Below are 19,157 nucleotides of genomic sequence, written 5' to 3' on the forward strand. Positions count from 1 at the left end.
ACGAAGAAATTGTTAATAGGATGTGGTTATTTAGAGGCTGTTTGATAACCACTTCATTTAAAAAAAAAAAAAAAAAAATTCATTGTTTTGAAAGCTGAAGATAATTAACAAACAATTTATTAATAAATAAAAAAAAAAACTGAAAACCAAAACCAAAAACGAAATGGTTTTTAAACGCCCCTTAGTTTTTCAGTACCAGCAAGACAACATTTTGTACTTTTGCGGGTCTATTGTTCGTTTCTCTCAATTCTATAGTATCAATGCAGGACACATCAGAATGTGAATGTTTGATCAATCCACATCCACTTGTATTATTGGACCGGAGTGTACAAAAGTCCGGGACACTTAGGAGTGTACAAACGTCCGGCCCACGTAAGTGTCCGACCGCAGACACGAGACATTGCCCCTCGTTGGTAGAGGCGTCCAAACAAAAGAATCTCTCTGAATGTCACGTGGTCGTGTCCATCCGCACACACAAGACATTGCCTTGTCAAAGAGTCATCTTGATCTTGCGGTCCAAGATTCCTCAAGGATTTTGATTTAGCAATGTCTTAATTAACAATCTCTAGAGAATTACAACAAATGTTAATTCAAAGGGAAGCAAAAGCTAAGAAGACACCAAGAAACCATCAAATGCTCAATAATACATGCTAATGACCTTAATTAGGCTGCATAATCGTCCACATTTGAACATTCAAATCAACAAAAGCAAACTACGGTCTAATGGCGAAATAAATACTACAACAATGACATTTTGCAAGGGGAAAATGACTTCAATGTTGATACAGAATGAATAAACATTTTCAGTTCCTTTCTCTAGAACAACACATGAGATCTAAGCTAGCTAGCTATGTTTAACCAACTCGATTAGCCGCTAAAACACAAATCTAATCACAACAACTACATCTCCAAGTGTGACCAAAAGGTGGGCTTCCGCACTAACCAAAACATAGCCCCACCACCAATTAATAAGCCCTGCCCTACATATGAAGATTTCAAAAGAACACAGAACAGAAAAATTTATTTCTGAATTGAACTATATATATATATGGTACAAATCCTACCCCTACTAGCTTACCATTGAGAGGTGGGCCCGGACGTTACGATATTCCACCGATACTACGATCAAGATGCTTTGTTCAATGTCAATCCGCTTGGTACAAATGTGATTCGACTACAGTGTTTTAGCTTGGCAAGAGCTTCCTGTGACCGACCGGCCTTGAGATCCACATACACTGCAGTCAAAGTCGCTTCTGGACTGTTGGGTGTTATGGACAATGCCTGTGCAACAAACTGGCGAGCCTGGTCAAGTTCACCTTGCATAGCGTACAAGGCAGCAAAATTTACGTACAGGTTTGCCCGTGCTTCTTCTGGCTTGAGGAACGCAATACCTAATCTGTCTTCAGTTGATGAGTTTCTGGCAGCCATTGATCCTCCGTTTGACTCTTCATAATCATCGGCCCTGACCCCTTGCAGTTGTTCACAGTCCTCTTCACTGAATGGTAATTCAACGTCGTTACCTCCTGACAAATATGTCATCAAATGGTCAGCAGCATCCTTTAGCCTGTTTAGCAAGCAAAGAGCCTCTGCGGCATACACATGACCTAGGAAGATGTAAATTCTCGAACATTCTGGAAGTTCCAAGAGAGATCTTGCGATTGAAAAGGCCTTCATGGGATTTTCCAATTCCAATTCCACATATGCCAGGTTTGCCAAAAGAGCTTGTTTGATCAACAGATTTTCCTTGTTACGAACATCAGCGTAATATGAAAGCGAGTTCTGCACAAGCTCCTGAGTAGTTCCTGCCTTTTGCTCTTTTCCGTCCCCATTTATGCCAACCTGACCCAAGCCTACAGATAGCATAGATGCCTCGGAATTCATGCTGTGAAAGTTCTTGTGGTTTGAATTCTTGGAAGCTGCCACTTCCCCTAATTCATTATCTTCTAAGAAGAAATTAGAGGGCAAAGAATTCTTACAGTAGCTTGACTCAGAACGGTTCAGTAAGGACAGGGCATTCAAGAGACACTGCCGGCCAAGGGACACTGAGAGCTTAGGCTGCCGATCACTGCCCAAAAATAAATCACCTCTTTCAAAAGAACCCAAGTTTCCATTCTTCGAAACCCCATCTTCCATTACAAGTTGCCTCCACTTTCCGTTGCCAATGACATAAACTCTAACTTCTGATGATGCCAGATTGGTTTTCATTAATCCCTTCTCCAAAGCCATCAGACAGCACTCAGCAAATCGAAGCCACAGCAGAGGCCGATTGTAGAAAACTAAACCGGCCTTCTGAAAACAGCGCGCAGCAAGTAGGGGTTTCCCACAAGCCAAGTACTGCATACCACAGTTGTATACGATTAAGTGGGAATTGTCCTGTGAAAAAGTTGAGAGATTTAGAGGCCGGTCCTTCCGGAGAGATGAGCAATTAAGCAATGCATTGGAGAAGAACACTGATGATGTGTGATATTTCCCAAGCTGGTAATAAATGCAGCCTAGATTATTGTTGATCATGCTCGATAACCTTGTGTCTGTTCGATTACTAGATGCCATCAACAACTTGATGGCTTTACGATAATTACCACGAGCATATTCAAGCTGGGACTTCAAGAGGAGAGCCATAGAAGAATCTCTCCCACGTGCAATATTCATAGCATTCTTCACTTCACGTTTAGCTTGCTTTAAGTTCCTCGTGAGAAGCAGAAACTGAACCTTGTAAAGTTGCATCTTAAGCTTCAGGTAAACAGAAGAGGCAGATATGTCAACCGGATTCCTAGAAATATCGTTTGAAGATAATAGAACAGTAGGTTGTGCAACATCCATGTCAAAATCTGCATTATCAAACTCGCTAGTCTCCTCAGGCTCCAAAGCATTCGGATCTGAATCCAAAGTAGGACCATCTGTGGCTGATGAATTGATAGAAAGAGATGGCGGCTTTGCAACTGGGTTTGCAGGTTGTTGCAAAGCAGTGCTTCCACCATCTCCTTGATTCATACAACTCACACCAAAAGCTTTATCCAGATAAATCAAAACATCCTGAATAAATGGAATTACACTAAGAATTAGTTGGGAATCAAATCAACAGAATACAAACATAGCATGCTTATCTTTACCCCAACGTAGCTAACCACTAAAGGAGCCCCCTCTAATTATAGTGCATAACGAAGCAGGACTCGACACATGCTTGTACAATTCATACACAAATGAACAGAACGATTGAATCACTATTGAAAAAATCATAACGATAGAAGTGCTTGACCATACTTAGTAGTAGCATCTATATTGCTTTTGCAATTAGTAATAGGCTCAAACTTTAACCTCACCCAAAAATAATTACATTCCCAACAGCCAACATCAAGAATTTAACCCAACAGATGCTTATTTACATTTGGTGGAGTGCTTGTTAACCTCTAAAGTAATTCAAACGTTCTATATTAATTTTTAACAGAAGGTATAAAGAAACAAATAGCATTCCAAAAAGATGAGCTCTCCTCAAAACCTGATGAGATTGATGTCCAAAAATAAAATAGAAGTTTTTCACAAATTAAAGATAAAACAAAAGGTAAAAATAATACAAGTTCAGTTACAGGTAAAGCACTTGCAAAATCAAGCTATAAGTTAGATAATGCTTGAACCAGAAAAGATCATCGAACTGTACAACAAACATCACTAGCTCAAATATAACAATGTTATCTTCACCCAATGTACACTATACTTGACAGACATAAAAACCATTCTATCCTAAACTACTATCAAGAAGACAATTTTAAAATAAAACTAAAATAAACCCATTGAATGCACAAACTTCAAGATGAACCAAGGTGGAAAATCACAGTGCAATTAAATGGATTCTTTTTTTTTTTTTTTCTTTCAAAAAACAACTCAAAACGACAGATTACAATCAAAGAAAAATTAGTACCCTTTCTTCCAGTAAACCAACTTAAGAGACATATCATCAATCAAAGAATAATTCACAAGTGATCATGCTTCTTTCTTACACTGTTCTATCAACAACAAACAACTAGAATTTAGAAGAAGGCAAACAATCCTTCTCTTCCATTTGGGTGCAGAGAAGGAGGATCACCAGCTTGATACTAAGGTAAAGGCTTCAGCACACATATAAAATTCAACAGTACCATGCCTTGAAAACAATGGGTGAACTAAATGACCACCATGCACAATTATAACAAAAGCAATTACACACTTTCAGTATTAGTACTTACAGCAGATTTCATTGCATCATGGCAAGCCAGCCCAACATCCAGCAACAAAAGGCAGATATTAAGAGCAGTTTTCTGCATACAAATAAAGAGGCACTTAACACAACATTACAAGTACAAAAAGAATATAATTTTACGTAATAATTAATCTACCTCATCTATAGGTCCTCTATTTTGAAAAAGCGGTTCAACAACGGACAATGCCTTTGCATATTCATGAAGATGGAACCAGATAACCGCCTGCATAAGCACAGAGTTCCAACAAAAACATCAACTGAATTAGAGACAGTTAATTGTTGGATAAATAAAATCAACAGTTAACAGAAAGAAAAAAAAAATGAAAAGTTAACCATGACATGATGAAGCAACATACAATGTTTAAGGTAGCAACATAAGTGTCAAATTCATCCATGTAAACAACAGAAAAGGAATGTCCCATTGCACCACTTCCTTTGGACCCCAACGCAACTTTATCTCCAGTATTGCTGCCAGACTCCACCTGTTCTGCAGATGTTCGAGCAAGCTCTTGGCTTCGCTTCTAAACCAACACCAATTAGAAGAAATTAGAATAGAAGTTAACACGAACTTGTCATATTGATGTAAATAAAAGCTCCTGCATAATGCTGGTGCTTGTCTCAATAGCAAAATGCAAATTACTGTACTAACCAAATGATTGTCCCTACATGCTAGCTCTAGTAATCTTCATAGTTGCTACAATTCAGTACTACCAAGCAAACCAAAATTATAATAAATGGAATTCAGTACTACCTAACTAAAGTTCACTTTCAATTTGATATGCTAGTTCAGTGATTTGATGTTTCCTTTATTATTTATTTTTTGGAGATGAAAGAACAACAAATACAATGAATACAAAACTCCAAATCCTAAGAATTCTAACTTATGTCTGATTTTCACTTTTGACTTTATTATAGAAGAGGACAACAAAGCCCTACCTATTCCTTTAAAACTTAAAAGATTATTCTCAGCACCATCCCTAGAACCTCGAGAATACCAAAATCATCATTCAAATAGTTACCAACTCTGATGGAAAGCCCAGAATTATAACCTTGCTAATCATCAGTAGCCAATAAAGTTACATATAATTGTATAACACAGTTACATATAATTGTATAACACAGCCCAGAATTATAACCTCACTACATAGTTACATATAATTGTATAACACAGCCAATAAAGTTTCTAAGCTTCCAAAAACAATGTCAGTCAAAAGTTACCATATCTAGCTTAAGGTTCAACTCTGCATGCTTCTGCATGGCAATAGTTCTAAATTGTTCCCTAACTTATAGTTCCACGTCCAACAACCGCTTAACCCTCTCTCAACAAAGCTTTTTGTTCCTAAGTAAGGTCCTAAAAGACACTAGGCGCTAGTCGGGCGGGGAGCCGGGGCCTGGGCCTAGCACCTAGGCGGACTAGGTGGATTTAAGTAAATTTATTATGTATCATATAAATAATTGTCTGTTTAAACTTCAAAAAATACATAATTCCATTGGAATACGCAAACTGCAAAATAGAATGATATATAGATTATAAAGTATTAGAACATGAAAACATGAGGAACCAGCATATAAGTATTTAACAAGTCCCTTACATTTTATGGAAAAAAATAAAATGCAAAATGAAATTTATTTATTTTCTGCCTAAGTGAGAGTCACGACCTATGCAGGTGCCTAGGCGGGTCTGGACGGGCTAGGCGCCTAAGCAGATCTAGGCGCTCTTTCTTAATTTCAAACGCCTAGAGATTAATCGAGGCGGTGGCCAGCCGCCTAGCGCCTAGGCGGGGATTTTTAGACAGATAATACCTTAGACATCAAAGAAGGAATGAGTCTAGAATAGAAAATTGATAAACTCTAACCCCAAGAAAAAAACAGAAGTACTTACAAGACTAGCCAGCTAAAACATAATCTCAATATATTAGCCTTGATAGAAATACAGAGAGTGCTCCAAGGCACCAAAATTTCTACCAATGCTCCACCCATAAGCACTTAAGTATACACAAAGAAAGAACCCACCACATCTCCTCAACTCTCCCTCTCAGAAACTTTTTCCAGCATCACCCTAATACATTTAGAGCCACTCAAATGAAAAGTTAAACAATTTTAGAATTAAAACAAAAAAATCTCATGACCTGTCCTTTGACAACTCATATAGTTTGAGTGTATAACGACGTAAAGACGTTGCAAGAATGCCATGTGCAATTCTGTATATATGTGAGCAGTGTAATACTATTTATGTGTGTGTGTGTGTGTGAAATGGGAAGAAAAAGAGAAAATTTAAGATACCTTGACATTATTAAGCACATCAAGCAACCTCTTAGGATCTGAACAACCATCTCGATAGAACTCCGCAAGTCCAATATTATGAGATATCTAATAACAATGTCCATAATATGCAGATTAGAAATGGTATACAAAAAGTTGATAAAACACATGTTATAAGCCATTTGAACCAAAATGAAGAACCAACAAGCAACATAATCCAATCTTAATCTATGTAAGTAAAAATAATCTTACAATTGTTGTAAAGTACTCAAAATAAGAACTTTTGGTACAGCAAAGCTAGATTATTCCATCAATTAATCTGAAGCATGATTTGATGTTCAAGATCACGGTATTTTAAACCATTCATTTCCTTATAGTACATTTCACCAATTTATCCATTACAACTGGTAGATATATTTCTTGATCATTTTCACTCACATGGGGGAGCAATCAGCTTTTTCAAGAAGACGATATCATACTTAGCATTAGCATAAGAATTCGTATAATCCGCATTAGCTAAACTACAATTTTTAGTAATCAAAGCAACCAAATCCCATAATTCAAAAGTTCTTAATATTCTGATATATGATCCAACACACACCCAAACACCAATTATAGTTAATCCAGAACTACACAATTAATTCAACTAAAGAAAAATAAAGAAATGACAAGAAACCTCAATCATTACAAAAATACAAAATTAAATCATTTCAGAAATTGGGTTTTCGAAAATGAAAAAAACTTAGCTTTTCAAAAAACAAAAAACGAAAAGATAATTACTTTGGGATCGTTGGGCTTCCTCTTGAGGCACTCGGACAAGGCGGTAAGGCACTGATCGAACTTGCCCGACTGGAATTGCAGCAACGCATCCTGCGCAAGAGCTCGGTTCACGGTTATGACGGCTTCGTCCTCGGCAGCTGAAGCAGAACCGTCCCGATTCGCAGCCGTTGATGACGGAGACGAAGACGAAGCCATCGGCGAATCGATCAATCAGAGCCCAGGAACCAATAAGCCTTATCTGAATACACAAATCCCCCAGAAGAAATGATCCAAAACGATGAACCCTAAAGGGTAAAAGGTGCGTTTTAGGAATTGATATGAAGTTGGAATTGGGGGGTTTGGGGGTTTTCGAACCCTAAGAGGTTTGCAGGAGAGGACACCTGTTCGAGCGTCTTTTGCTCGAATGTGCTGATTTGCAGAGAGAGAGAGTAGAAAAGGATACGACCGAGAGGGAAACAGATAGAGAGAAAGAAAGAAGCGAGAGAGAGAGAGAATGAGAGCAGTTGTTTTGGGGCTTTCTTAGGTTGCTGGGTATGGGAGTTTCGACAGGGGGCGTTTGCTGGGTGCACGCAACAATTAGGCCTTTTACAGACAACTCTGTTTCTTTTTCTCTCGTGTGCTAAATGGGCCATGGTTTGAAACTTCGACATTCTTTGTGGGGTGTGATTAGAATTTTGTGATGATCTTGTTTTTAGCTGTGTTTCATGTTTTGTTTGATTTAGTAAAGGGGTGTGTTAATTTATATCATTTGATATTCTTTAATTCATTCAATTCGACGGCCGCAAATTAAGGTGTGTATGAAATAAAATAAGATGTGCCTTAGTTAATGATGGGAGTTAAGTTTTCATAACAACGAAAATGATTGGGATTGTATGGAGATTTCGAAAGTTGTTTTTGGGCGCAACGGTGTGTGCTTTACATAACGAACTAATGATATTAACATGCTATTTTTAGAATTATAGTTACACTAGTCAAGTGGGTACCATGTTCAATTTCACTCATAGGGGAAACCAAAATTTAATATTAGTGTGGGCTCTAGTCTACAAAGTAATCTTGTACCATAATTAGTATAATACAGAAACCATAAGTAATTCAGTTATGTACATAACATATGGCCAGCTCCAAACATTTGGGGCTCTACATTTCTATACACAGGAAACTGTCAAAGTAGGAGCTGAGAGTACTGAGACAGCCAAACTATCCCTTTCTCAACAGCTCCAAGATGCACTCTGCATTCCGGATATCTTGGTTGTCTTGCGTATCCTCGTTCCCCTGCGAAAAATCCATGCTCGTGAAAGTCTGGATGCCCGGGCCGTGACCGCTACAATCCCTCTCCCTTCCTTGCTGTGCCCGCCTTACTTCCTTCTGATGCTCAGTTACTTCCAACCTTTTCCTTTTCAAACTCGAACATGGAGGCATTGCTTTGAGCTCACCGCCTATCGTGTCCTCTTGCAGTTCTACTCTTTTTGAGCCTCTGTTATGGGTTGCATTGACCCTGTATCTTGGTGGAGCGGTAGCGGATCCCGGTCTAGATTGACATCTTTGACGTGGTGGGCTTCTCTTATGGAGGCTTATTCTTCCATTTCTCCAGAGCTTGTCTAAGACATGACGTAAGGTCTGGGGGTAATCCAACTCAGTTTGTTCGCCATATGTGGAATTCCAAAAGGTGATGGTTGGATTTGAAATTGACAGGTTTGGGTGATCAAGAGTTTTTGCAAGGATGGGTGCTTGGAGTTGGAGAAATGCAGAGTCAAAGATTATTGGAGGCTGACTCCTCCTTAAACAATTAAGCGTTTCTGCCCACAGGAGTTGAAATTGATCGCTGGTGTTCTCATCTTGTGTTTCCATGAGTACCAGCCACTGAAGCAGTGGATCAGATACTATCTGCAAGTACATGAACGCATTAAACCAACATTAACAATATTTTAGCTATGCATTTACACACTGAACAATAAGGAAACCTGAAATAACAGATGAAACGGCAAGAAATTTCAGTATCTCGATCACCAACTCCAACAGATAAGGACAACGCTCTCAGAACAGCTTTCCTATGAGGAACATACTCTAATAGAAGGTTTCCAGCACCCATAGTTTAGATGAATTTATAGTGAAGATTCTATGGTTTGCCAAAAATAAAAAATAAGGTAAAATTTTAAGAGCCGGTGCATGCTCATTACACATTTGTTAGGGGTTATGACTAATTTGAACAGATATCATTCACTTCCACTTGAAACAACTTTGATCAGAAACTGCTTCAATTTGGGACGATAATATAATAAAGAAAAACAATCTAAAGATCTATGGCAGTGAACTGGTACACAGTCTATCATTGCTTCATCTCAGTATGAAATGAGACAGAACGCAAAACCTTGGAAATAAGCACAAACCTTGAAGAAGGATGGGATATCCTCTTTCAAGTGCAGGGAACTCAGAAAGTGTGCCAATGCAGAATATACCCTGAAAGTTTCACATCAAAGGAGAAATTGACATTAATGTAATTACACAAGGAACACAAACATGAAAGTTGACAAAATGGCTACCTAAACTAACCTTGAGACTGCACTAAGACCAATTGGTTCGTCTGATCCTATCTTTGTCTGCATCAACTTCATATATCTGTATAATAATAACACATTAAACATAAAAACTGATGGCGGAAGCATTTGCCTTTTACTAAATCCAAACTGGCAACATTTGGACTAACCTGATGACCAATTTCAAGCAGAATTGAATGGCACTAGAGACCTTGTGCTTAGAGCCATGCTTGTTATCTCGATATGAATTAAATTCTGAAGAGCAGAAATTTTCCAAAATACATATCAACACATCGCCATATGAGGAAATGCGATGAAGAGCCAGATCCTTGAATTGTAAGACATACTCATCAGCACAAACAAGCATGCTAGCACACTTTTCAAGGCACCTATCCAATATTGAAAAGAGATCCTCAAAGAAACTGCCACCAATGAAACACCCAGATATTGAGGTGCAGAGAGAACAATAGAGGGACTTCCAGAGTGTGATAACTTGTTCAAGCTCAACCTGTATGTGATGTGAAGCATGAGATTCTTTTGAGGGGCTTCCAAGCTCTGCAGACATAAAGTATTTCGGAGTACAGGAGCATACAACTAGTGGATAGGACAACAGATCGCACATGGCAAAACAACATTTGCTGTCAGATTCCATTTTCAATGACGAAAAATCCTTCATATCATCAATGTAGAACTTCAAACCTTCTGCCACTGCAATCCACATCCTTAAGCAGCTAGGACCACTGTGCTTGTACAATAATCCACTAGTGACAACTAGGCTTTCCAGGGGATCAAACACTGATAACAGATATTTGAAATAATTCTGCATTCTCTGAAGATTGATGTCTGTTTTGGGTTCGGTCATTGTTGACTGAACCACTAAGCAGAAGTAAAGTACACTTAAATAAACCATTGGTGAAACCATATCCATGTAACCGTTAGTGACACCGGATTTTGCACATCCAATGTCAACTAATATTTGCAGGTTATCAATACACTTGATGTCAAATGGCACACTGTAAAGAGGGGATCCCACTATAGTATGTTCAATCTCCTCACAGACAGCCTCCACCAACTGAAGCGATATGTGATGTAAGTCATTTCTGTCACTACAATCTGAACTAACTTTTTCACAAGTATTTTTTACGAACTTCAATATTGCATTCAAACAAAACATAATATCATCATAACTGATAGACGACCTTTTCAACTCCAACTGAACTCCTTTCAAAACAGATCTAAATAACCTTAAGGAGGCATCCACAGCTGAAATCCTGTTATCGTGGGAGACAGTTTCCCTTGACGCTTGACAGATAAGAATGTAGATCATCTTTAAATGGAAGTCTAAAAGACTCAGATCCCATGGAAACCATTTGATGGGATACTGCTTCCAAGAGAAACTTCCAGATACAAAGGGAGCAATCCTAGAGCTTTTGCCCAATAACTGATGGTTCACTTGATTAAGCGAGTCATAATCTATATCTTTACATTTTGCCAATATGAAAACATTAAGCAAATCTATGCACAGATTCCTGGCCCAGATGCTCTTACTATCAGGATCAACTTGAAAAACTGCCTCAACAACAGGCTCTAGTACCATTCTGATGATAGAAGAATCACTGAGAGAGGTATCAAGTTTATGCAATAAATAACACCACGTGTTCAAGCAAGCTAAGTGAACAGATACATCACATTTAGTCGACATGATGCCTATCAGTGGTGTCATAATGAGCTTTGTGCTTTTTAAGTATCCCTTTTTTTGAATTTCACTACCGTTTCCTTTGCATGTTCCTATTTGTTCAATACCATTGTCCTTTTTTGTCGCATTTGTCTCAAAGGGTAATATCATGATAGGGTGAACAAGGGCATCAATAAGACCTTCCCAGGCAACCTGCAAAATTGGAGTACATAACAATCTTAGCTTAAGACATGGAATCTGAAAGTCTGGATATTCTGAGACTAGATTAAGTTTTAACGCTGACAAGGATTAGGGACTTGGATCTAGCTTCCAAGCAGCATAACATAAATGAAATCATTAAGAAAAACACATCATCTATTCTTTGGAATTAGACTTACTTGTGAAGCAATTTGAACTTGTGAGTCATGATCTGAAAATGTCTGCTCAGGAATTTTTAGCATCTGATTAATTAACTGCCTGTTCTTCAAGGCATGAGATCCCAGTAAGCGGATAAACCATCCCCATGCTTGAATAGTTTGAACCTTCATGCCATTGGTTAGCATGTGATGCATCCCAGTAAGCAACCTTGGCTTCAAATCTTTGACAACTGCCTGTTTATGGAAGAAAATGAAGAAAAAGGAAATTTACATGTCAATATAAATTACAGAATAACCAGCAACACAGGATCATGGAAAGCCACCTCATGGTTCTATGTGAAACCCGTGAAGCCAATGGAAGGGATGCTATATAATCTTATGGTTAATTTTTCCATGACACGGCATAAGCTACCCATACTAGAAGTCATACTTCAAGAAAATGACATGAGCAAGTGAGTACCTTGGAAAGATTTAGCGGAGGGGGTAATATTGTAGACCTAGTGTTCAATAAACACCTCTCTGACATATCCCTCTCCCTCTTATCAGAGCTAAGGAGTCTTCTATATACTGAAGGAGCCCATATATGCGACATCTCTCTCATATTCTCACTTAACAAAGTTGCTAACTTCATAACAGCCTGTCACAATAACATAAGGCATATTCAGAAGAATTTGTATGAAAACAACGCTATTTAAAACACATGATACTTGCGATGTATTACCTGAATAGCCTCAAAAGTAGTCGACAAAGAACCGATAGGATTGTCAATGGCATGAACAATCGCAAGCAAAAGAGAATGGAAATGAGCAGCTAAAAGTGGTGTACTCAATTGTTGGATAGATATGCACCACACCCCTAAATTGCAAACAGACTGCAGTTATGAAATCAGCAGGTTAATATTCGGACACACACGCGAAAAAACAAAAACTAAAAACACAAAAAGATTATCGCTTGTAGTAATAAATTCCCGTCAATATAAAGAAATAACCTTCATTTTTGTGGTTGTAATGAGCTTTGCCAGTGAATCTAAAACAAATTTGACATCATCCACTGCGAAACAAAGAAATTGGTGACAGAAACTGCATAAAAAGTTCAAAATTTTAATTTCAAACGAAACAGAATTTTGAGTGGCTACATGTACCTGCGATTTCGGCGACGATGGACGGATGATATATCATAAAGCCCAAGCATTTCAATGCCTGAGTTGCACTGCAAATTTTTTAAATAAAAAAGAAAAATCCAAGACGTATTCAGTTAAACCATACCATTAAAATAAATTAAAAACCCAGAAAAATGACATTTCGAATCGGAAGAACTCACATTTCTTCGTCATTGTTCCGAACATCGGCGACGGTCGGACGGATGAGGCTCCGGCAGCTCCGCGCAAGCATTTGAATTGAATCGTGGCAGTCGGAGGATTGCTGCTGGAGGTGTAAGAGGGTGGAGTAGGCGAATGACTTGTTTGCTTTGGTGGCGGCTGAAGAAATCAGGGATTTGATTTCTTCGAGCTGGTCTGAAAATCCGGACATCGTTGCGGTGGGGGAGAGGAAGCAGCAGTGCCCCAGACTACCGGTAGCATGTGAGGTGAAACCCTAACGTCGCACTGGATTTTTGGAATTGCGAGTCTTTTCGCGCCATAGCACGCAAAAGGGTGACGGGTTTATCAACCTGGGGCCTGTTGGGCTTTAGGCCTAAATAAATAGTAAGAAATATTTAAGTGTTTTTAGAATTAAAAAATATTTCTTTAAAAGTATTTTTAATCGCTAGTACTTGTTAAACGAGTCCTAAGTCCCATGTATTTCTGTGAGAGGATTTTTTGAAGTTCCACAACTTTTGGAAGGATTTGTACAAAAGAGTTTGTGATAAGGTTTCAGGTTTGCTTGTAGCGCACGTAAACGATTAGTTGAGTTTGTGATAAGTTCAATTTCTTCATTATGCGTGAATTTCTCCATATATATATATATATATATATATATATATATGTATATATATATATATATGTATATATATATATATATGTATATATGCATATTACGTACTTATGAGTGTGCTATAGTTACGTAGGTGAGACATTTGTACTAAAACTTATATACTAATGTATTCGTACCAGAATTTTATGTACCTATACATTTGTCACAATACTTTGTACCCATGAGTTTTTTTCATATAAATTTTGTATGTATTGTTGTTGACTTTTTTTTAATTATAAGAATTTAAATTTTGGATAAATTTTTATCTATTAATGTGATTGGCGCATAAAAATATACATGACTTAAGAATAGGTTTATAAATGTTATAACACTTAAATATGGTAAGTTTTAATAATAAATACTTGAATTAGATTTAGAGTTAAAATATAAAAATATCTTATTTAAGTCATAAAATCTAAAAACTTCATTTTTTCAAAACTAGTAAAGGAAAAGGTGACAATGAAACATCGCAGACAACAATTGGAGTCGCTCGGGTCAAATTTCATGTCTTGTGGAACAAGTATGGCCATATCAGCGGAGTCACTCGGATTTCACTTATTGTCCTGGATTTCACCAGACTTTTGAGGTAATTTTATTCCGATCAGCCTTTCTCCTGCTTTAGAATATGTACTGTTTGGTCTTCTATCTTTGTATATGATCCAATTTCGTACAATGTAGCAGAGACATTTCAGACCCAGCGGTGCAATCTCAAACGTCGTGCAAAAAAATTTGTAATGATGATGAATACTGTTTGCTTCCTAATCGATGAATAGAGTTTAATCTGTCAATCTTTTCGAAGTAAGGAGTGTTGAGGAAAAACACAGGTAAGCTTGTGGGCCCGAGGCATAGTTCAAAAGCCATCTTCGGTGACGTTGTTTTGGGAAAACGTCACCTCCAAATTTAGTATTTGTAAAGATTTCCACCGCGATATCCGGAATACCACCTTACTTCGGTACTAGGTATTAAATATTAAGCTAATGGAAAACCTTTTGCCCTAGACTCACGGTAATGCATTGACCAGATTAAGGTTGAGGAAGTGTCGGATCATACCCGGAATGACCTCCAGATTTAAATGTTAGTCTAACATGTTTGAGTTGTCTTTGTTTTTTGATTTCGTTTGTTCTTTCACCTTGCCCCCATTCCAAGTCAGAGGATTTCAATAGTGCAACGTGTAACCAAGAAGGGGCTTCCTCCTCAGTCCAAATTATGTGTCCATCCTTAGTGATTCTTAAACGAAAGTTTTTTAGGAAATTGATCGGCTGCATGTGGGTCAGAAACATTTTTTAAATCCTTTTATCAAATCCTATGCGTCGGATTGGTGGACTTTGAATGTCATTTTCGGTTTCTCCGAATGTGTCACACATATTGCATGTGGTGATGACCGGTTGTTGTTTGGATGGGATATTTTGCATGCGTGCAATATCCCTTGTGTGCACCCCACTGCGTTATGGTCTTGGTAGTTACTATATTTTACTTGGTCGTCAGGCATTGTTTGTTTATAGTAATGTTCGAGTAATCACTTACCACTCCGCTCTCTCTTATTTACCCACCATCACTTCTCTCTTCATTTCTCACCGAATCTCTCTCTCTCTCTCTCTCTCTCTCTCTCTCTCTCTCACTCCACTCTCTCTTGTATTATGTGTATAATGCTAGCAGAAAAAGTGACAGTGGAGGTTGTCCAGAGAAATATATTGGCGCTAATACTGGATGATATCCATGCGGAGGTTGAGATAGGATGACCTCAATTTTGGTAGATTTTAGATGTTGTTATCTTGTAAAATGTTAGACAACTTCATTCACTTAGTATATATTACCTGGTTAAACTCATTCTATTTTCTCTTTAGATATTGTTTCTAATCTTAATACCTCACCCAATTTGTGAATTTAAGTTAAGGTTTTATTTATTTATTTATTTTCTTTTCTTCTTTTCAAATTTCTTCTCAACTGATGCAGTTTAAGGTTTATTAATTATAGATCGATATAATTAGTATGTGAGTGGGCAAGAATCCGGATGTAATTCATGTGAAAAGAAAAAAAAATTCAATTCTTTTTAAATAAATTTGGTATAGGGCACGATTACACAGAAGTGCCCAATCAGTTGAAAAGGACTGTCAGACCTATCAGAATGAAGGCACAAATTAGGCTCTATAATGCTTTGCCTTAATAACACAAACAACTATATTGTGCCCTTCGGCCAAAGGACACACTCATAAAGGGCACACATAAAATTATTGTTGCTACATTGTTGCTATTTGTCTACAAGCACATACGTTGGTGCTCTTTGGCCTCAAAGGGCACACAATAATTTATTGTGTGCGGTGCCCATATTTTTTGTAGTGTGCCAAGTGCTATGCATATATATGCAACCGGAGAGCTTGTCTAACGACCGATTTCAGCAATCTTGGTCCAAGATTTCAGAGATCTGTCATCGTAGTCTATTTCATACAATGCAAAGTGAGTTATGCGGAAGGTCAAGCTATTAATGCTCTCGTCGAGAATATTAACAATTTCTCCAGCTTTTTTCCTTTCTTCTTCCGTCAACTTCCCGTAGAGGAGACTCAAATATGGCATAGAACCTGCATCAAATATTGCAGACACGCAGATTACATACGTACATTCCCGTCAACACTTTAAGAAATTAAGTCACTGTAAACAACAACTTACTGTTGTAGAAACCGAAATGGTAGCTCCAACGTTGGGCATTTTCAAACAACTAAGAAAAGAAGGTGTAATGATAAGTGAGTCTATTCAAGCTCAAACCAAAACGAGAAAGATGAAAAGGAAACAAAACAGAACAAAACAAAACATCAAGAAAATGAATATGTATTAACAAGTGATCGAGAAAATATATACCTCTCGATCCATCAATAATGAAACACACTGGTGATAGTAATTCTTAGTAACCACCCGATCAACTTTAGCAACGATCTCATCCATAGGAGCAAATCTAAACTTGTTAAGGGCATCCTCACGACTCATCATCTGGATGGATCCCAGGATGGGGATGTGAGGTTCGATCTCCGGCCCACCAAACTCTGCCTGGAGGCCCTCCATCACCTTCTTGATTCTATGGGAAACATCAGCCGGTGGAATGGCCCAAACCGAATACGAGTACAACCTCCGGCAACTTTCCCTCTTCCCGTCTACCACCACTATCGCATCTTCATCTTTATCTGAGCAAGTATTCTCTATGCTCTTAAGCTTGTGGCTGCGTCCCATGACCGAAACTATGCTATTCACATAAACAATAATACTATCTTTATCTTCTGTTTCAATGGGAATATGCTTAAGCTTTTTGGTACAAAGATTAAAGAAAACTACGTGTCCATCACTGTCAAGTGTCAACCATAAGACACTCATCGCCCCACAACGCCACAGGTCCACACCTACGTATCTGATCATCTGTGCCCTCAATGGTCAAGTGTTTTGTCCAAGCACCCTTAAAGTCATCATCCATCACCCACATTTCATAAGGTTCAGGATATCGACGACGGTCCACACTAAGGGCAAAAAAAGCAACTGATTCATTCCAAACAGTAAGCTTCAAATAGAGGTGATCCGACCGGACAAACTGTTGGAGCTCAGATGGTAAGGGTATACCGTGAAATACCTCACGACTTGTATCGAAGGAAATGATCAATATCCCATTCGCATGGAATCGATGCTCAACTGCGTCAAATGGAAATAATTCCTTATCTTGCTCAATTCCCAGCCAATAACACATTCCCTTGAAGGACATCTGGAAATCCTTAGGCCAAAACAAAGTAGTTTCGATTTCTAAAGAATCTGTGTTGATCTCTTCCCAAAAATCACAACCCATGGTGTATACTACTGCTCTGTGCCGACTAAGAAATCTCCGGCGGTTTTCATATCCCTCTTGAAAATAAGTAGTAAAGGTCACAACTTTGTACTCGTTAGACATGGGATCATAGCCAAATCCAGTATGAAAACCAGTTTCGAGATGGTCTTGCCCATCGTAATCATCCGGCTGGTGCAAGGGCCACATTGGAAGGCATGGCTCATCAGGAATACGATTGAATTCTCCAATTCCGGGATTGCATAAAACTAGGCCACTCTCACTAGATAGTAAAACAATGCCATTGCAGTGGCCGTGGATACGAAATTGTTGTTCCGGCACTCCGATATTTTGAATCAAAGATTGAGGAATAATGATGTCCTGGACACCAACAAGAGAGCAGCTATTGCTATGCTCGTCATCAGTATTATCATCGTCTCTGCAAAACTCAAGAATTGATAATACTTCTTCAGTCTCCCCCTTCTTAGTGGTGCTGTTACACTTGGGGTTCTCCTCCTCCTCCTCCTCATGCTGCCGCTGCACTACTAATCGCGCCAAAAAGACGTGGAGAGTGGTGAGATTGTTGTTCGCGGAGTTGGAGAGGTGATTTGACACGAAACCCGGATTGTTGATGAGAGCAGACCACCATTTAGAGACACATTTGAATCGCATCAGAGTTTTGGGAGGCAGAGTTAGTAGGATTTTCACCAACATATCTTGTCCCATTTTCATTTTGCCGCTGCAACACTCCTCGCGCTCTCCCTCTAACGATAAACAACAAATTATGAAGACTTTTTAATTAAGATTTCTAAGAAGAAAAAATCACAAACAGTAAACTGATTCAGATTTTAGATCAAATCTTTGATTAATTCTCGGAAGCAAGGTCCAATTACATACGTCCTGATCTGCGTGTGTGCATATCATCACCACAGAAACTGATTAGGATTAGTAAGTAAAGATTTTAATTAATTGTTGCAGAAATTACCGGAGACGAAAGAGACCCCCGCCGGAGAAGGAGTCGATGGAGGCCGCACTGCTGGTTTTGTGTTCTGCTCTACAACCTCTAACTCAAAAGTTGGGCCCACCTAATATCATCCATTGCTTTCTTTGTGGGCCTCGTGGAACATGTTATTTGATTTTAGCCGAGTTCAGTTCTTCTGTCACATCGTGTCAACATGGCATAATGTGGATTATGCCTTGATTTAGCCTGCATTATACTGTAAAGATACATTATTTGAAAGAAAAAAAAAAGTATAGTATTTGCATTTCTTAGAGTAGATATGAATCATGTCAATTTTAATGTATTGAGATATGCATTCATTGTATCTATATTTTGAGTAAATATCAGTTTACTACCTTCAAGTTTCATGGTTTTCAACATTTGGTACATGAAGCTTTTTTCATCCCAGAGTCATATCTAAAGTGTTAATTTTGGGACAGTCTCATACATCTGTTAGTCAAACTGTTAACTCTGCCTTTAACTGATGATGTGGCGCCTATGTGGATAACAACTGGACGCCACGTGTCAT

General features: G+C 38.3%; 4 protein-coding genes across 5 annotated transcripts; all 4 read right to left on the minus strand.

Moving 5' to 3' along the window:
• Positions 1-623: 623 nt before the first annotated feature.
• LOC137742966 (uncharacterized) lies at positions 624-7,775 on the minus strand. 2 transcript variants are annotated; one of them, XM_068482900.1, is made up of 7 exons: positions 7,277-7,775; positions 6,518-6,604; positions 4,591-4,755; positions 4,371-4,457; positions 4,221-4,292; positions 1,079-3,033; positions 624-980 (listed from the first exon to the last, which is right to left on the minus strand). In XM_068482900.1, exons 1-6 carry the CDS (start codon positions 7,469-7,471, stop codon positions 1,126-1,128), a joined length of 2,514 nt encoding a protein of 837 aa, XP_068339001.1. In that variant the 5' UTR covers positions 7,472-7,775; the 3' UTR covers positions 624-980; positions 1,079-1,125. The 2 variants fall into 2 exon arrangements, with proteins under 2 accessions (XP_068339001.1, XP_068338997.1); XM_068482896.1 differs by having other exon boundaries at positions 624-3,033; positions 7,277-7,774.
• A 455-nt stretch (positions 7,776-8,230) lies between these two features.
• LOC137743228 (uncharacterized) lies at positions 8,231-13,490 on the minus strand. The gene is made up of 10 exons (XM_068483108.1): positions 13,183-13,490; positions 13,004-13,071; positions 12,851-12,912; positions 12,584-12,733; positions 12,323-12,499; positions 11,884-12,096; positions 9,981-11,698; positions 9,827-9,892; positions 9,664-9,733; positions 8,231-9,160 (listed from the first exon to the last, which is right to left on the minus strand). The coding sequence occupies exons 1-10, from the start codon at positions 13,389-13,391 to the stop codon at positions 8,474-8,476; spliced, it is 3,420 nt and encodes a 1,139-aa protein (XP_068339209.1). The 5' UTR covers positions 13,392-13,490; the 3' UTR covers positions 8,231-8,473.
• Positions 13,491-15,913: 2,423 nt separating this feature from the next.
• On the minus strand, positions 15,914-17,164 carry LOC137717272 (cyclic phosphodiesterase-like). The gene is made up of 3 exons (XM_068456584.1): positions 16,686-17,164; positions 16,497-16,545; positions 15,914-16,408 (listed from the first exon to the last, which is right to left on the minus strand). Exons 1-3 carry the CDS (start codon positions 17,049-17,051, stop codon positions 16,212-16,214), a joined length of 612 nt encoding a protein of 203 aa, XP_068312685.1. The 5' UTR covers positions 17,052-17,164; the 3' UTR covers positions 15,914-16,211.
• A 2-nt stretch (positions 17,165-17,166) lies between these two features.
• On the minus strand, positions 17,167-18,680 carry LOC137740880 (putative F-box protein At3g52320). Its single transcript, XM_068480718.1, has 2 exons — positions 18,614-18,680; positions 17,167-18,392 (listed from the first exon to the last, which is right to left on the minus strand). The coding sequence occupies exon 2, from the start codon at positions 18,358-18,360 to the stop codon at positions 17,167-17,169; it is 1,194 nt and encodes a 397-aa protein (XP_068336819.1). The 5' UTR covers positions 18,361-18,392; positions 18,614-18,680.
• Positions 18,681-19,157: the final 477 nt, after the last annotated feature.

This window comes from Pyrus communis, chromosome 1 (genome assembly GCF_963583255.1).
Source record: "Pyrus communis chromosome 1, drPyrComm1.1, whole genome shotgun sequence".
Lineage (NCBI taxonomy): Eukaryota > Viridiplantae > Streptophyta > Magnoliopsida > Rosales > Rosaceae > Pyrus > Pyrus communis.

Bases quoted from the DNA above. Each gene is read 5' to 3' on its own strand.
- LOC137743228 (XM_068483108.1), bottom strand. From the start codon at position 13,391: ATGTCCGGATTTTCAGACCAGCTCGAAGAAATCAAATCCCTGATTTCT. The intron at 12,913-13,003 runs GTACATGTAGCC...TTTGTTTCGCAG, and splicing joins CATCGTCGCCGAAATCGCAG to TGGATGATGTCAAATTTGTT. The intron at 9,161-9,663 runs GTTTGTGCTTAT...ATGTACTTGCAG, and splicing joins ATATCCCATCCTTCTTCAAG to ATAGTATCTGATCCACTGCT.
- LOC137717272 (XM_068456584.1), bottom strand. From the start codon at position 17,051: ATGGGACGCAGCCACAAGCTTAAGAGCATAGAGAATACTTGCTCAGAT. The intron at 16,546-16,685 runs GTATATATTTTC...TTCTTTTCTTAG, and splicing joins CATTATTGATGGATCGAGAG to TTGTTTGAAAATGCCCAACG. The intron at 16,409-16,496 runs GTAAGTTGTTGT...TATTTGATGCAG, and splicing joins CCATTTCGGTTTCTACAACA to GTTCTATGCCATATTTGAGT.
- LOC137740880 (XM_068480718.1), bottom strand. From the start codon at position 18,360: ATGAAAATGGGACAAGATATGTTGGTGAAAATCCTACTAACTCTGCCT.
- LOC137742966 (XM_068482900.1), bottom strand. From the start codon at position 7,471: ATGGCTTCGTCTTCGTCTCCGTCATCAACGGCTGCGAATCGGGACGGT. The intron at 6,605-7,276 runs GTAATTATCTTT...CATTGTTATTAG, and splicing joins GGAAGCCCAACGATCCCAAA to ATATCTCATAATATTGGACT. The intron at 3,034-4,220 runs GTAAGTACTAAT...CCATTTATTCAG, and splicing joins ATGATGCAATGAAATCTGCT to GATGTTTTGATTTATCTGGA.